The sequence below is a fragment of the Alligator mississippiensis genome, chromosome 2 (assembly GCF_030867095.1).
Source record: "Alligator mississippiensis isolate rAllMis1 chromosome 2, rAllMis1, whole genome shotgun sequence".
NCBI classification, from domain to species: Eukaryota; Metazoa; Chordata; order Crocodylia; family Alligatoridae; genus Alligator; species Alligator mississippiensis.
In genome coordinates, this window is record NC_081825.1 from 171,072,980 (window position 1) to 171,088,338 (window position 15,359).

General features: G+C 48.8%; 1 protein-coding gene across 16 annotated transcripts in view; it reads right to left on the minus strand.

Moving 5' to 3' along the window:
• Positions 1 to 15,359, minus strand: part of CCDC158 (coiled-coil domain containing 158) — a 116,480-nt gene that overhangs the window by 69,570 nt on the left and 31,551 nt on the right. For 14 of the 16 annotated variants that reach the window (XM_019498739.2, XM_059722405.1, XM_059722406.1 and 11 more), the window contains 2 exons: positions 2,937 to 3,067; positions 138 to 379 (listed from right to left, as the gene is read on the minus strand). In XM_019498739.2, the coding sequence (XP_019354284.1) occupies positions 138 to 379; positions 2,937 to 3,067 (373 nt within the window). Of the gene's footprint in view, positions 1 to 137; positions 380 to 2,136; positions 2,220 to 2,936; positions 3,068 to 15,359 lie in introns of those variants that run through there. The other 2 variants (XM_019498749.2, XM_019498750.2) reach the window with 2 other exon arrangements.

A 15,359-nucleotide genomic window follows, 5' to 3' on the forward strand; every position in this document is an offset into this window, starting at 1 on the left:
CCAGCCAGATGACATGGCTCTGCAGGCCAGATCTGGCACATAGGCAACACTGCTTCAGGAAGCCCAAGAATCCAGCCCATATGGAAGTGGCACAGCTTAGCTGTAAATATGACTCTAGTGCAAAATTTGCAACTCACTTCCTTTAGCCTCTTCTGCAAATCCCGAACTTGCTGTGAATATTCTTCCAAGATGCTTTCAATGTGTTCTTTTCCCAGATAACCAGCACTCTTTCTCTGGGTATCTATGTCCACTTCATATTTAGAAAACAAGACTGTTTTGGGGGGGCTACTGCCAGTGCAAGAGGCAGAAGTTTCCATCACTGTGCTGTGAATGGAAGAAGCCAACATGTTCTGATTGATGATGAATGGGCTAATAGCACCTAAAAGGGGAACATATTGAATGTTAAAACTGGACTCCTTACAGAGAATAAATGAAGTAATGGTGCAGATCTGTGTGCAACCCTCTTCAAGACAATGGAAAATCAATTACCGAATCATAGAAAATTAGGGTTGGAAAAGACCTCAGGAGGCCATCTAGTCCAACCCCCTGATCAAAGCAGAACCATCCCCAATTGTGTCATCCCAGCCATGGCTTTGTCTAGCCAGGTCTTAAAAACCTCCAAGGATGGAGATTCCACCACCTCTCTAGATAACCTGTTCCAGTGTTTTACTACTCTCCTAGTGAGAAAATTCTTCCTAATATCTAACCTAAACTTCCCTTGCTGCAACTTGAAACCATTGCTCCTTGTTCTGTTATCTGCCACCACTGAGAAGAGTCCAGCTCCATCCTCACTGGAGCCACCCTTCAGGTAACTGAAGGCTGTGATTATATCACCCACAATCTTCTCTTCTCCAAATTAAATAAGTAAAGTGCCCTCAGCCTTTCCTCATAAGTCATGTGCCCTAGCCCCTGAACCATTGTCATTGCCCTCTATGGACTTGCTCCAATTTGCCTACATCCTTTCTGTAGTGAGGGGCCCAAAACTGGACGCAGTACTCCAGATGTAGCCTCACCAGTGGTGAATAGAGAGAAAGAATCACTTCCCTTGATCTGCTGGCAATGCTCCTACTAATGCAGCCCAGTACGCCTGTGACAGGGGGTTGTCTCAGGGGCCTTTCAAAAAGTTGGTGTGCCCACCTGTCTAGGGCAGTCTGCCCACCTGACTTTCCTGCCACACCTTTGATGTAATTAATAAGTTGTTTCTAAGGTGGGAGGCTGCCCATTTAATGCCTGATGCCAAGGGCATAATACACAGTTCCAACCTCCCCTTTACCATGTCCCATGCCTCGCAGATGGCATCCAAATTACTCCTAACTCCCCCAGCCCCATTGCTGGGCTGCACTCGGCCTCTGGCCCAAACTTGGCCTCAGGTGTCTGGAGACTTACCTTGGACATATGCCCTGCTCACTAGGGCCTTACACTATCCCCTTGCTGGGGTAACTACTCTGCCCCCTCACTGGGGCTCGCGCTATCAGACTATGCACAGTCCTTCAGGCCCCTCACACAGACCCTACTTTACATAGTCCCTGTTCAGCCCTTCAGGCCCCCATACGGACCCTACTCTACACAGCCTACCTCTCAGCCACTCCCACATGTGTCCCCCTACTGCGGCCACACCACCCCTTACTGGGGCTACTGTTCTGACCCTCCCCCTGAGGCCACTACTCTACCTCCTCACTGGGACTTCTGAGCAATATTCTCTCTCTGGCTCCCTCCAACAACTGCCAGCTCAGCCCTGAGGGCCTGGGTTTATAATGAGGTTGCTCATCCCCATCCTCCAATCCAGGAGCCCTCCCACAGTCATGTGACTGCCTCGTTAGGCTGCACAGCACCTGCCAGCTGCTCCACAGCCTGCTTAAGTCTCTTAAAGTGGCAGACACCAAAGGTGCCTGGCCACAATGCCATTAGCCTTCTTCACAACAACGGCACACTGTTGGCTCATATTCAGCTTATTGTCCACTATAACCCCCAGCTCCTTTTCTGCAGAGCTGCTGTTTAGCCAGTCAGTTCTGTACCAGTGCACAGGATTGTTCCATCCTAAGTGCAAGTCTTTGCATTTATCCTTACTGAACCTCATGAGATTTCCTTTGGTTCAATCCTACAATTCACTGAGGTCTCTCTGAATCCTAGACCTACCCTCCAGTGTATATATTACTCCCCCCAGCTTGATGTCGTCTGCAAACTTGTTGAGGGTGCTCTCCATCCCATCTTCTCGGTCACTGGAAGGTATTAAGGTAATAGATATTAAAAGTTTCCTTGTTCTAAGGACAAATTATTCTTGCCCTGTCCTCTGTTTAGTCCTTTATTCCAGTATAATGTGTGAGGGAGAAGCTGGAAGATCAGAATAGTATCGTTTCAAGCCCTGGTTGCTCTCATCTTGTGCTCACATAAATAACTGCACAACATGCAGGGAGGTGGTGGGTCAGGCTCTGCAGCCACAGCCCTTAGCTCCCAGGATGGCCATCCCATGGTAGAGTGAACCATGGGAGGTGATCACCTTCTAGCCAATGGTAGTAGCATGGCTGGATTATCCAAGGGTAAAATAAGACATTTGTTATTGCCTTAATAAGGAACCACTGGCAATCTGATTTTGATTTATGCTCTTGTGGATCCAGTCTTCCAGTAGTCTAGAATTGGAAGACTCTACCTTTGCCCATACATGTCCAACTCCCATCCACAAGCCTAACCACTGCTTTGTTAATTCAGAGGAAAAAACAAAAATGAAATTTTTGTATGCTGTTCAGAATTTGAGGTGCCAGTTTTGAAACAATTGGAGGATATTTACCTAAAAATTAAATTTTAATGTAAAATTTCAACCCTTGAGCACCTTTTTAACAACTGCATGCTATGTCTATGCTTCGCACCACAAGACAGCGTAATATTAAAAGTGATATACTCTTGAATTCTTACTGTGTTGAAATCTGCTTAATACTTGCCCCCAGTGGAAATGCTGCCACTTGATGAAGTGTCCTCATGAATCCGAGAATGTGTAATTGATTCCATGGTGAATTTGGTTGCTTCTTCTTGGAGTTTCAGTGTCTCTTTGGTTTGTCTTTCTAATTCTTCCCTGGAAAATCATACATGTGAGCATTTGTTGAGAGTGCAGTCTGAATATAAAAGGTGATCCAATTTCATTGTGTCATTAAAAATGGCTCCAGAAATTAATAACTGAGACACTAAGGGTCTGTACATATATTTGTCAATAAAGTGCCAGATATGCAACAATGATATGTAGCACCATTACTGTGGCAGGGCACCTTTGGGTGCCTCCTTGCAGCAGGACACCTGTGGTGCCTGCCACTCAAAGGGCCTGAGTAGGCAGCAGAGGCAACCTCCAGATGGCTGTGCTCCCCAGTCAGGAGTCATATGGCTAGCAGGAGACTGCCTGATTTGGGAAGAGGACTCAGCTGCTAGCAATAAGAGCAGGCTTGAGCAGTAAGTCCAGCAGCAGATGCTGCAAGCAGCTAGAGGCAGAACATCACCCACTTGGAGCTCTTGCTCAGGAACACCCAGAGGACAGGGTAGGAACTGTGCGGATGGCAGGAGGCTCCTGGTCCTGGGGAATGACCTAAAACTACACCCTGCTGGAGTTGGATGTTGTGGTGAGGCTGCTTCTGGCAAGGCAGCTTCCAGGAAATGCCACACCTGTGCCTCCCCAGTGAAGGGTGAGTATGGGGCACCAGAAAGCCTTAGCCCTCACTGCCTTGTGGGTTACCCTGTGGAGGGGAAAGGCTAGGGGAGCACACCTTGACACAAAAGCACAGGAGCCCAAGCCCAGTGAGCGGGGCCTGAGGCAAGAGTCCAGGTAAGTCAACAGATACCTGAGTTCCAAGGAAGTATAATGCCCAGAAGGGTCCAGGTATGCTGACAGACGCCTGAGGCCTGAACAGCCATATGCTAAGTTAAGGGGGTCCAGGTAAGTTGGCAGATGCCTGAGGTGCAGAGGCCCCAGTGAGGGAGCAGAGTTGTAGGGACCCGGCGGCTGTGCAGAGTAGGACCTGACGAGGGTCTGAAGGGCTGCACATAAGTCGATCAGAGTGGCAGCAGCCAGCAGCTGTGTAGAGTAGGGCCAAGGATGGTCTGAAGGGCTGCACAGGTGCTGGCTTAACTAGCCGCACCCGGCAGCGATGCAGAGTAGGGCCTGAAGATGGTTTGGAGGGCTGCACAGAAGCTGATCGGTATAGCTGGAGTAGAGGCCCCAGTGAGGGGCATGAGTTAAAGGCCCAGGCATGTCTGAGGACACCTGAAGCTTAGTTGGGCCAGATGCCACAGCGACCCAGAAAGGAGCCGAGGCATGACAGGCGAGTGTAGGTGGACAGACTGCCCAGACAGGGAGGTGGGCATGGTGACTGGCATGGTGACCAGCCCCAATAGTTACCCTGTTACAATTAAAGTTGATGGAGCTATGATGATTTACACTAACTAAGGGTTCAAGCAAAACAAAAGGCCTAAGCAAAAAAAATAACAAAAAACTTCAACACACAGATAAAAACAATGCCTTGAATCACACCAAAAGAAGACTCACTTTTATTACAATTTTTCTTCTGACTGGTTGGTAAAATGCCATTTAATGACTACAAGTGGTAAATATTCTACTTCTTTTTGTAAAGTTAACATGAAGTGAGATTTGTTTGGTAATTTTTTTTTTTACTAGACCAACTATATAGTTGGCAGAGATGTTAGTCAAGCTTTAAGGCAAAACCTTCTCTTCTCAGGTCTGTGGCCAAAGCTTGTCTAACATTTCTCCCAACAAAATAACTGTTCCAATAAAAAATATTGCCAAGTAAATCCTGCTTCTCTCATACTAATTACCTGGCCCATGATGGCTATAATAATACTGCAACACTACAGCAACATGGAAGATAAAGTTGTGTGGCTGATTATAGTGTTAATACTTTTTGTTAAACCATTAGACAACTGAAGAGAAAAGTTCATACAGAATCCTGACAACTGTCATGAAATCATATGATTTTAGGAGATACTAGAAGACACTAGGAGAAGGGTTCTGAGAGAGGAAACTCTTTACAATAAGAGAAAACATTTGATGAATTAAACACACTGATCTTCAACACAGAAGAAAAGCATCTCTTAGTTTATAACATGGTGCAATGCACAAAGTTCAGATTTTTAAAGTCTTTCTTTTCTAAAGTAACTCAGGCAGCATATTTTTTAAAGCACAGATTTAGCATTTTGATGAGGGAAGGATGAGAAAGGTATGAAAAAAATAGAAAGGGAAAATGAAGGAAGAAAGAGTATTGTATTTGCTTGAATACAAAACAAGCTTTTCCCCCCAAACTGGCATGGGGGAAAAAAACCCTCATCTAATAATCACATGCAACAAAATCTGACTAAATACATTGTATATTGTTAAATTGCTGCCAGAAGCAACATGTGGAAACAATAGAAACAAACTATGAATTTGATTAAATGCAGCCAACACTGAGCATGACTATGAAATACATGGCCTATTTTGGGCAAACAAGGACCCTACCACAAAGATAGATTAGTACAGCCCATCTGAATAAGACATACCATAGTGGCCATTAAGTGCAGCCCCCCTCACTGCTGACTTTTTCAAATCATAGTGAGCCATGACATTGCATACAGTTCATTCAGAATCCCTCTGTTGGCCCATCTCAGTCTGGTGCCTATGATTAGTGCGGTCCCACCCTCCATGAGGTGAAGCAGGATTCCATTGCCTTGCACCTCATCTGCATATACATTTTTGAAGCATCCCAGGATTTGTGATAAGAACACTCAGTCCCAGTCATGAATGGGAGCTAATCAGCACATGGATGCTTTGTGGAAAGGGAACTGGAGTGCATACATATACTGAGACGTGCTGAACTGTGGGGTCACCATGACTTTAAATGCTGTTGACTTTGGTGAGGCCCAGCCCAAATAACTATGTGGTAAATCACGACTCTTTGGCTTTGGCCTAATATCATGCATAGTTTATGCTTTCAAAAAGTATAGTTTGTACTATACCAGGTATGGCAATCACACGGTCAAGGTTGATCACTCCCACGGAACAAGTAAAGGGTGGTAAATGAGTCCATTGATGGCTATGAAGGCGGATCATAGAGCTGCAGACCCTCTGGCAAATGCCACAGGCAGTGTTTAAAAGACAGGTCAGACCATAGATCTCTCAGCCTTGTTTCCTTGACTTCCATTTCTGTTGTTTTTCTGCCTCCAGGGCAAGATGGTTTTCCTAAAAGTATGATGTGCCTTTTCTCACAAGGCATCACCACATAGCCCTGTCCCAGGCTAGTTTTTCCTAGTTTGTGGTGTCAATGCCACACTTAATGTTTCAGGGGTGTAGGTTGTAGCCATGTTGGTCTAAGGACATAGGCAGACAAGGTTCTTTGAGTAAATCTGATACCTTTTATTACACCAATACAACTTAATAAAAGTCTTTTATTAGACCAACTCCATGTCCCTGAAGCATTTCCTTTGGCCCTCTGTGTCCTTTTCCCTTGGCTAAGTTGGAACTATAGCAGTTGTTTTGGTAAATGTACATCAAGCATGCACACACAATGCCCTGTCCACCACAGCTGACGTTGAATAATCAATGCTTCCATACTGGTGGTGTTAGCGGTGGTAAGGACACTAGCATTTGTGTGACAATCCTCCCACTTAAAAAATGGTGACAATATTGGCATTCCTTAGGTCAGCAGGAATTTCCAGTGTTCCAGATTTTGAGAAATAGTGTGTAGCGCTTGTTGGTCATAGTTTCCCCACCTACTTTAAAGACCTTATCTGGTATGTCATCAGGGCCAGAAGCTTCGCTGTCCTTCATCTGTCTTATTGCCCAGTGGACTTCTTCAAAGGTTGGTAGACTGGCAAATGCTTACCTTACTGGATGCTGCAGGATGGATTAGATGGTTTCATCAGTCACCAATGACTACTGAAGAAGTCAAGATGATGTCAAGATCAAGATGCCATGACTGTCAACAAATTGTTAGATTTCTTTTGCCTTCACCTCCCACCATTTGTTTTCGACTTCTTGAATCTTCTTTTGGGCTTCAGCTTTAAGTCATCAAAAAGTTCCCTGTTTCTGACTGGATGTAGGTTGGCTTTGCCAGCCACAGAAAGCCTTCATCAAACTGGTCCTGATGGTGATGGGTGATAAAGCCAATTGATTCTGTACAAGCTTCATGGATGGTCTCCCTTACAGCTTGCTGTCCCAGGGACACCGGGGCTAGAGGAAAACCCCGGCCCAAACCCAAAGGAAACGTAAGTGCATACTTACCCTCTGCAGGAGTCGAGGGCAGCAGAGATGCGCACGCCGGGAAACCACCCGCGCGGTTTATTAGCCGCGCTTACATTCAGCTGAGGCCGGGTGACGTCACTGAGAGGCACCACCCGGCGGGAATAAAGCACGGCCCTGGGGGCACAGGATGGCAGGAGAACATGAAGCCCGGAGGAAAGCCTGAGGCCGGAAGCAGGCACCCACGGAGTGTCTCTGCCGTGGGCAGGGTAAGCTGCAGCGGCACCGGGAGCGGCAAGAGCAGCAGCCACAAGGATCCCAGCTGCGGAGCCGATGCAAGAGCTGGTAGGAGAGCGGGGACGGGAACCACCAGTGAAGGAACCGGTGGAAGAGCCGGCAGGGATGCCGGTGAGGGAGCCGGAGGGAGAGCCGGCAGGGACACCGGTGAAGGGACCGGTGAAAACGCCGGCCGGGACGCCGGTGAAGGAACTGGAGAGGGAGCCGGCAGGGACGCCGGTGGAAGAACCAGTGGGAGAGCCGGTGGGGGCGTCGGGGAGGAAGCCCGCAGGGGCAACAGAGTCTCGGGTCCCGTAGTCTGCGAACCAAAACCCAGCTCAAGTCACCGAGCCGAGTGGGTCGGGGACGAGGGAAGAGCCGAGGTGGGACCAGGGATAAGAGGCTGAAGACCCATGGCTGAAGGTGGCATTGGCCGGGGTGTAGGGGAGGTTGGAGCCCCGTAAGTGCCCGCCAAAGGCATGTTGACACTGGAGGCCGCGGAGAGGGGGACCCCACCACTGAGGGTCCAGTTAAGACCGCGGCTGGCGAGTTCCGGGGATCTGCCACCGTCACCCGGGGCACCCTCTGGGGACCCTCCCATGGGACCGGGGCAGACCCAGTCAGCTACCCACACAAAAGTAGCCTGGGAATGCCTTTTGGAGCAGAGGCGGGCACACTTGCCAATCTTCCTTAACTCAAATGTCATCATTGTCAATCCTAAGATTGGCAAGTTTCTTGCCGAGATATGGTTGGAGGGCTTTGCAGTATCTAGGGGTCTGAAGGCATTTGATGTTGTACTGTTTTTAGATTAATTTGGGTTGTTTTTGATGTTTCAATGCAATCCTAATGGACACGATTGATCTTACTAAGCAATGATCAATCCAGTAGTCATTGGCTCCTCTCATAACATGAGTGATATGAACGTCTTTTAGATCATGCGCTCTTATGATGACTTAGTCAAGGAGGTACCATTGTTTCAAGAGGAGGTATTGCCATGGTGCTTTGGTACCTGTCATGTTGTCTGAAGATAGTGTTAATAATAACAAGGTCACACTCTACACATTTATTGTGGAAGAGGATGCCGTTGGAATTGGCTTTGCCCACTCTTTCCTTCCCAATGGTGCCCCTCCACATGCTAAAGTCCTGGCCAACTCTCGCATTGAAATCTCCAAGCAGGATAATCTTATCCTCTTTCAGGATGATAGTCAGGATTTCATCAAGGTCAGCATAGGACTGTTCTTACTGTTCTTCCTCAGCATCAAGTGTTAGGGCATATGCACTGATGATGGTAGCAAATGCATTGTTGGTCAGTTGGAGGTAGAAAGTCATGAGCCACTCGTTAATGCCAACAGGGAATTTGGTCATTCAGAATCTGGTTTTTAATGGCAAAACCAATGCCTTGTATTCACCTGTCGTTTGGAGGTTTCACTTTCCAGAAGAATGTATAGCCACCCCCCTCCTCCCTCAGATGGTCCACGTCTGCGGGTCTGGTCTCACTAAAAGCAGTGATATCGATGTTGTATCGTGAGACTTCTCAAGTGACAACAGCTGTTCTACATTCTAGTCTGTCACTGTTCAGGTCCTCTAGTAGGGCTCATACATTTCAGGATGCAAAGGGCATTTTTGTGTTTTGACTGCAGTTTAAGTGATCCTCCTGGAAGTGGCTATCCCATTGGGTAAGATAAGATGAGGCATGTTTGGGGTACCTTTTCTAGTCCCCTTCCTGTGCGGGGTGAGCAGAGGGAATCCTAAAAAAGACTGCTCAGTCATGACTGCAGCTGCTGAATCAGCCTCCTGTATTGTTCCAAGTGAGAAGTGGCCAACACATGACTGTCACCTGCATGTGGATCTGTGACTAGGGACTCCCAATGATCACTTCATCTGTCTCCATCACCACTCGTCCATCACCACAGGACTTTGTAGAAGTTAAGGGTATTTGTACTAGTTATTGTAGTAGATGTTGGACCAGTGGGAAAAGCCTGCACATGACTTGTTTAATATAAGGAGGCCATTGCACATCAGCAACCGCACATATCTTGGCAGAGGAGAAACCTGTGTCCCATGGCAAAGAGATCCAAGATGACTGGGGTTACTCTTTCACTGCAGCCTTCATCCATAATTTCATAGTTGGTAGGGTCAGAAAGGACCTGAGCAGATCATCAAGTCCGACCCCCTCCCACGGGCAGGAAAGAATGCTGGGGTCAAATGACCCTAGCTAGGTGAATATCTAGCCTTCTTTTGAAGACCCCCAGGGTAGGGGCCAGCACCACTTCCCTTGGAAGTTGGTTCCAGATCCTCGCCACTCTGACTGTGAAGTAGTGCCTCCCGATGTCTAGCCTGAATCTACTCTGTCAATTTAAGGCCATTATTCCTTGTTACTCCTGGTAGTGCTTGGGGGAACAGGGACTCTCTCATTGCCTGCTGGTCCCCCTTGGCCAGTTTACAGACAGCCACCAGATCCCCTCTCAGCCTTCTCTTGTGGAGGCTGAACAGGTTCAGGTCCCATAGCCTCTCCCCATAGGGCCTGCCCTGCTGCCCCCGATCATGCGAGTGGCCCTCCTTTGGACCCTCTCAATGCTGTCCACATCCCTCCTGAAGTGCGGCGCCCAGAACTGGACGCAGTACTCCAACTGCAGCCTGACCAATGTTGCATAGAGGTGGGAGATCACCTCCTTGGACCTGCTTGTAATGCATCTGCGGATGCATGACAAGGTGCGGTTAGCCTTGCTGACCATGTCCTCACATTGGCAGCCCATGTTCATCTTGTAATCAGTAGTGACTCCAAGATCCTTCTCTGCCTCTGTGCTGATGAGAAGAGAGTTCCCCAGCCTGTAGGTATGCTGCTGGTTCTTCCTCCCTACGTGCAGTACCTTGCACTTTTCAGTATTGAATCCCATCCTATTCTCATCCGCCCACCCCTGTAACCTGTCCAGATCTAGTTGTAGCCTGCCCCTCTCTTTTAGATTTCATGGATTTCATAGACATTAGGGCTGGAAGGGACCTTGGAAGATCATCAAGTCTGGCCCCCTGCCCAAGGGGCAGGAAGTCAGCTGGGGTCATAGGATCCCAGCAAGATAAGCATCCAAATTTCTCTTGAAGACATTCAATGTTGGTGCTTGAACCACCTCCAATGGCAGGCTATTCCAGACCTTGGGGGCTCAGACAGTAAAGAAATTCTTCCTTATGTCCAGCCTGAAAGTCTTGCAGTAGTTTATAACTGTTCAACCTTGTCATCCCTTGGGGCACTCTGGTGAACAATCGTTCCCCCATATCCTGGTGAACACCCCTGATTAACTCATAGGTGGCCATCAGATCACCCCTGAACCTGCGCTTTTCCAGGCTAAAGAGCCCCACAGCTCTCAGCCTGTCATCATAAGATCTGTTTTCCTGACCTCCGATCATGCGCGTGGCTCTTCTCTGGACTCTCTCAAGCTTCTCCACATCCTTTTTGAATTGTGGAGCCCAAAGCTGGATGCAGTACTCCAACTGCGGCCTCACCAAGGCCAAGTACAACGGGAGAATGACATCCCTGGATCTTGAGAAGGATCTATGGATACAAGCCAGCGTTTTGCTCGCTTTACTAGCCGCAGCATCACATTGAAGGCTCGTGTTCATCTTGTGGACAATCATGACCCACCAAGTCCCCTTCATCCGTAGTGATAGCCAGCGTAACACTGCCGAGCCTATAAGGTTGCTGCAGGTTTTTCCTCCCAAGCTGGAGAACCTTGCATTTTTCGGTGTAAACACCATCAGGTTCTCATCCGCTCATTTCCTGAGCCTGTCAAGGTCAGCCTGGATTGCCCTCCTGTCCTCAGGTGTGGATGCTTTACCCAAGTTTGGTATTGTCAGCAAACTTGGCCAGTCTGCTTCTGACTCCAATGTCCACATCACTAATGAAGATGTTGAACAATACAGGTGCAAGGACAGAGCCTTGGGGGACGCCACTGGTCACAGGGCACCATGATAATTGATTTCCATCAACCACCATTCCCTGGGTCCAACCATGGAGCCAATTCCCCAGCCAGCGGGTTGTGGTGGACCCAAGGCCACAGTTAGCCAGTTTTGCCAAGCGTTGATCATGGGATACCAGATCGAAGGCTTTTTTGAAGTCAAGATATATGACATCAATCTCCTCTCCCTTGTCCAGGTGATAGGTCACCTGGTCATAAAAGGAAATAAGATTGATCAAGCAAGACCTACCTGCAACAAACCCGTGCTGGCTATCCCTCAGGATGTTGCCGTCGGCCAATCTGTTAAGAATGCCCTCTTTAATAATCTTTTCTAAGACCCTGCCCAGGATAGAGGTAAGGTTGATGGGCCTGTAGTTTGCTGGATCCACTTTCCTCCCTTTCTTGAAGATAGGTACCACATTAGCCTTCTTCCAATCTTCAGGCACTTCACCAGAGCGCCAGGAGTTCTCGAAGACCTGTGCCAGGGGCTGGGCTATGATGCTAGCCAGCTCCTTGAGTACCCTGGGGTGTAGGTTGTCAGGGCCGGCGGACTTGAAGGTATCCAACCTCTCAAGGTGTTCTTTAATGAGGTCAGCATTGATGGAGGGCAGGGAATCTCCCTCACCCAGGCCTCCCTGTCCCATAATGGGCATGGGCGTCCCATGGGACTGATGAAAGACCGACGCAAAGTACCCATCGGACTGTATAGGCAGTCCTGGATAATTTTTTCAAAGAGCTTTCCCAGGACAGAGGTAAGACTAACGGGCCTATACTTTCCTGGGTCCTCCTTCCTCCCTTTTTTGAAAATGGGGACCACATTGGCCCTTTCCCAGTCCTCTGGCACCTCACCAAAGCACCATGAGTATTCATAAAGCTGTGCCAGGTGTCCTGCAATGATCTCTGCTAATTCCCTCAGCACCCTGGGGTGGAGATCGTCTGGACCTGCTGATTTGAACATGTCTAGTCCCACAGAACTTCCCTGACTAGGTCCTCACTGACCCTGGGCCTGGCTACGCCTCCCCTGGGTCCGTCCAGGATCCCGGTAGGGGAGATGTCCCAGTCCCTGCTCAGAAAAATGGAAGCAAAGAATTTTTTAAGAGGTTAGCTTTGTCGTCTCGTGTGACCACCAGATTTCCTAGTGTGTCCTGCAGAGGCCCCATGTTTCCCGGTACCTTCTTTTTACTCCCTATGTATTTAAAAAAAGGACTTCTTGTTATCCTTGATCCAGGTTGCTAGTCCCAGTTCTGTTTCTGCCTTAGCCTTCCTAACAGCCCCACTACAATCCCGAGCAATGGAAGTATAATCCTCCTTGGTGATGGCCACTCCCTTCCATTGGGTGTATGCCTCCTTTTTAGCTTTGAGATACCTGGATGCCCTTGGTGAGCCATGGGGGCTTTTGAGCACTCTTACCCCCTTTGATCTGCGTTGGGACTGTTACCCTTTGGGCTTGGAAGATCATCTCCTTAGGGAACAATCACTCTTCTTGGACTCCAAGTCCGCTCCCCTCTGGGACCTCAGTGCCTCCCCGACTAATCTCCTTAACTCATTGAAATCGGCCCTCCTAAAGTCCAGGGCTGCTGCCTTGCTGCAGGCCTTTGACACCCTGCACTGGATGGTGAATTCCAGTAGGCGATGATCACTGTTGCCCAGGTGGTCGAGAGCCTGCATTCTCCTCACAGGTTGTCGCCTGTGGCCAGGACCAGGTCCAACAAGGCATTTCCCCTGGTAGGACTGTGCACCTCTTGGGTTAGGTGGAGGTCCTGTAACTCAGTTAGGAACCTACATGAGTGGTAAGACCTGGCTGACTGCTCCTCCCAGCAGATGTCCGGATAGTTTAGGTCACCCATGATGACTGCGTCCCTTGACTTAACTGCCTCCATGAGCTGACCTGAGAATTCCAACTTTCACAGCCACTGAGAAAAATACCTTCTTTATCTGCCTGCTCCATCATTGAGGACTCTTTGTTATGTTGTGTTGGACTGCTCCTTGTCTGATACCTCACCTTTGACCTTACTATCATGGATAACTCTACCATGAGTACAAGACACCTGACAGTGTTGCTTTTAGGGTCATAGGTACATGCAAGCCTCTCCACTCCATCAAGGTGGCAGTCCATGGAGAAGATAGTCCAAGGTGGAAGGCCATGTGTTACATGATACATTGTATGGATAAAGATATGCAGATGGGTGTATGGGGGCACAGGTGCAAGTATTGTAATAGGAAGTTGTTGCTGTAATGGTGTGCGCGCGCTAGGGCCTGTCAGTTGAACCAGACCGGTCACGAGACAGGGATTCATAGATGTTAGGGTCGGAAAGGACCTCAATAGATCATTGAGTCTGACCCCCTGCGTAGGCAGGAAAGAGTGCTGGGTTTAGATGACCCCAGCTAGATGCCTATCTAACCTCCTCTTGAAGACCCCCAGGGTAGGGGAGAGCACCACCTCCCTTGGGAGCCCATTCCAGACTTTGGCCACTCTAACTGTGAAAAAGTTCTTCCTAATGTCCAGTCTAAATCTGCTCTCTACTAGCTTATGGCCATTATTTCTTGTAACCCCCAGGGGCACCTTGGTGAGTAAAGCCTCACCAATTCCCTTCTGTGCCCCCATAATGAACTTACAGGCAGCCACAAGGTTGCCTCTCAACCTTCTCTTGTGGAGGCTGAAAAGGTCCAGGTGCCCTAGTCTCTCCTCATAGGGCTTGGCCTGCAAGCCCTTAACCATACGAGTGGCCCTTCTCTGGACCCTCTCCAGGTTATCCACAACCCTCTTGAAGTGCAGCAACCAAAACTGCACGCAGTATTACAACTGCAGTCTGACCAGCGCCCAACAGAGGGGAAGTATCACCTCCTTGGTTCTGTTTGTCATGCATCTGCTGATGCACGATAAAGTGCCATTAGCTTTTCTGATGACTTCGTCACACTGCTGACTCATGTTCATCTTGGAGTCCACTAAGACTCCAAGATCCCTTTCTGCTTCCATTCCACCAAGCAGGTCATTCCCTAGGCAGTAGGTGTGCTGGACATTTTTCCTCCCTAGGTGCAGCACTTTGCATTTCTCCTTGTTGAACTGCATTCTGTTGTTTTCCGCCCATATGTCCAACCTGTCCAGGTCTGCTTGTAGTTGTTCCCTGCCTTCTGGTGTATCCACTTCTCCCCACAGTTTTGTGTCATCCGCAAACTTGGACAGAGTACACTTCGCTCCTTCGTCCAAGTCGCTGATGAAGACATTGAAGAGTATCGATCCAAGGACCGAGCCCTGCAGGACCCCACTGCCCACACCCTTCCAGGTCGATACCAACCCATCCACTATGACTCTCTGGATATGACCCTCCAGCCAATTCATCACCCACCGAACTGTGTAGTCATCCAAGTCACAGCCTCTTAACTTGTTCACCAGTATGGGGTGGGATTCATAGATGTTAGGGTCGGAAGGGACCTCAATAGATCATCAAGTCCGACCCCCTGCATAAGCAGGAAAGAGTGCTGGGTCTAGATGACCCCAGCTAGATACTCGTCTAACCTCCTCTTGAAGACCCCCAGGGTAGGGGAGAGCACCACCTCCCTTGGGAGCCCGTTCCAGACCTTGGCCACTCGAACTGTGAAGGAGTTCTTCCTAATGTCCAATCTAAATCTGCTCTCTGCTAGCTTGTGGCCATTGTTTCTTGTGACCCCCGGGGGCGCTTTGGTGAATAAATCCTCACCTATTCCCTTCTGTGCCCCCGTGATGAACTTATAGGCAGCCACAAGCTCGCCTCTCAACCTTCTCTTGCAGAGGCTGAAAAGGTCCAGTTTCTCTAGTCTCTCCTCGTAGGGCTTGGTCTGCAGGCCCTTGACCATACGAGTGGCCCTTCTCTGGACCCTCTCCAGGTTATCCGCATCCTTCTTGAAGTGTGGCGCCCAGAATTGCACGCAGTACTCCAACTGCG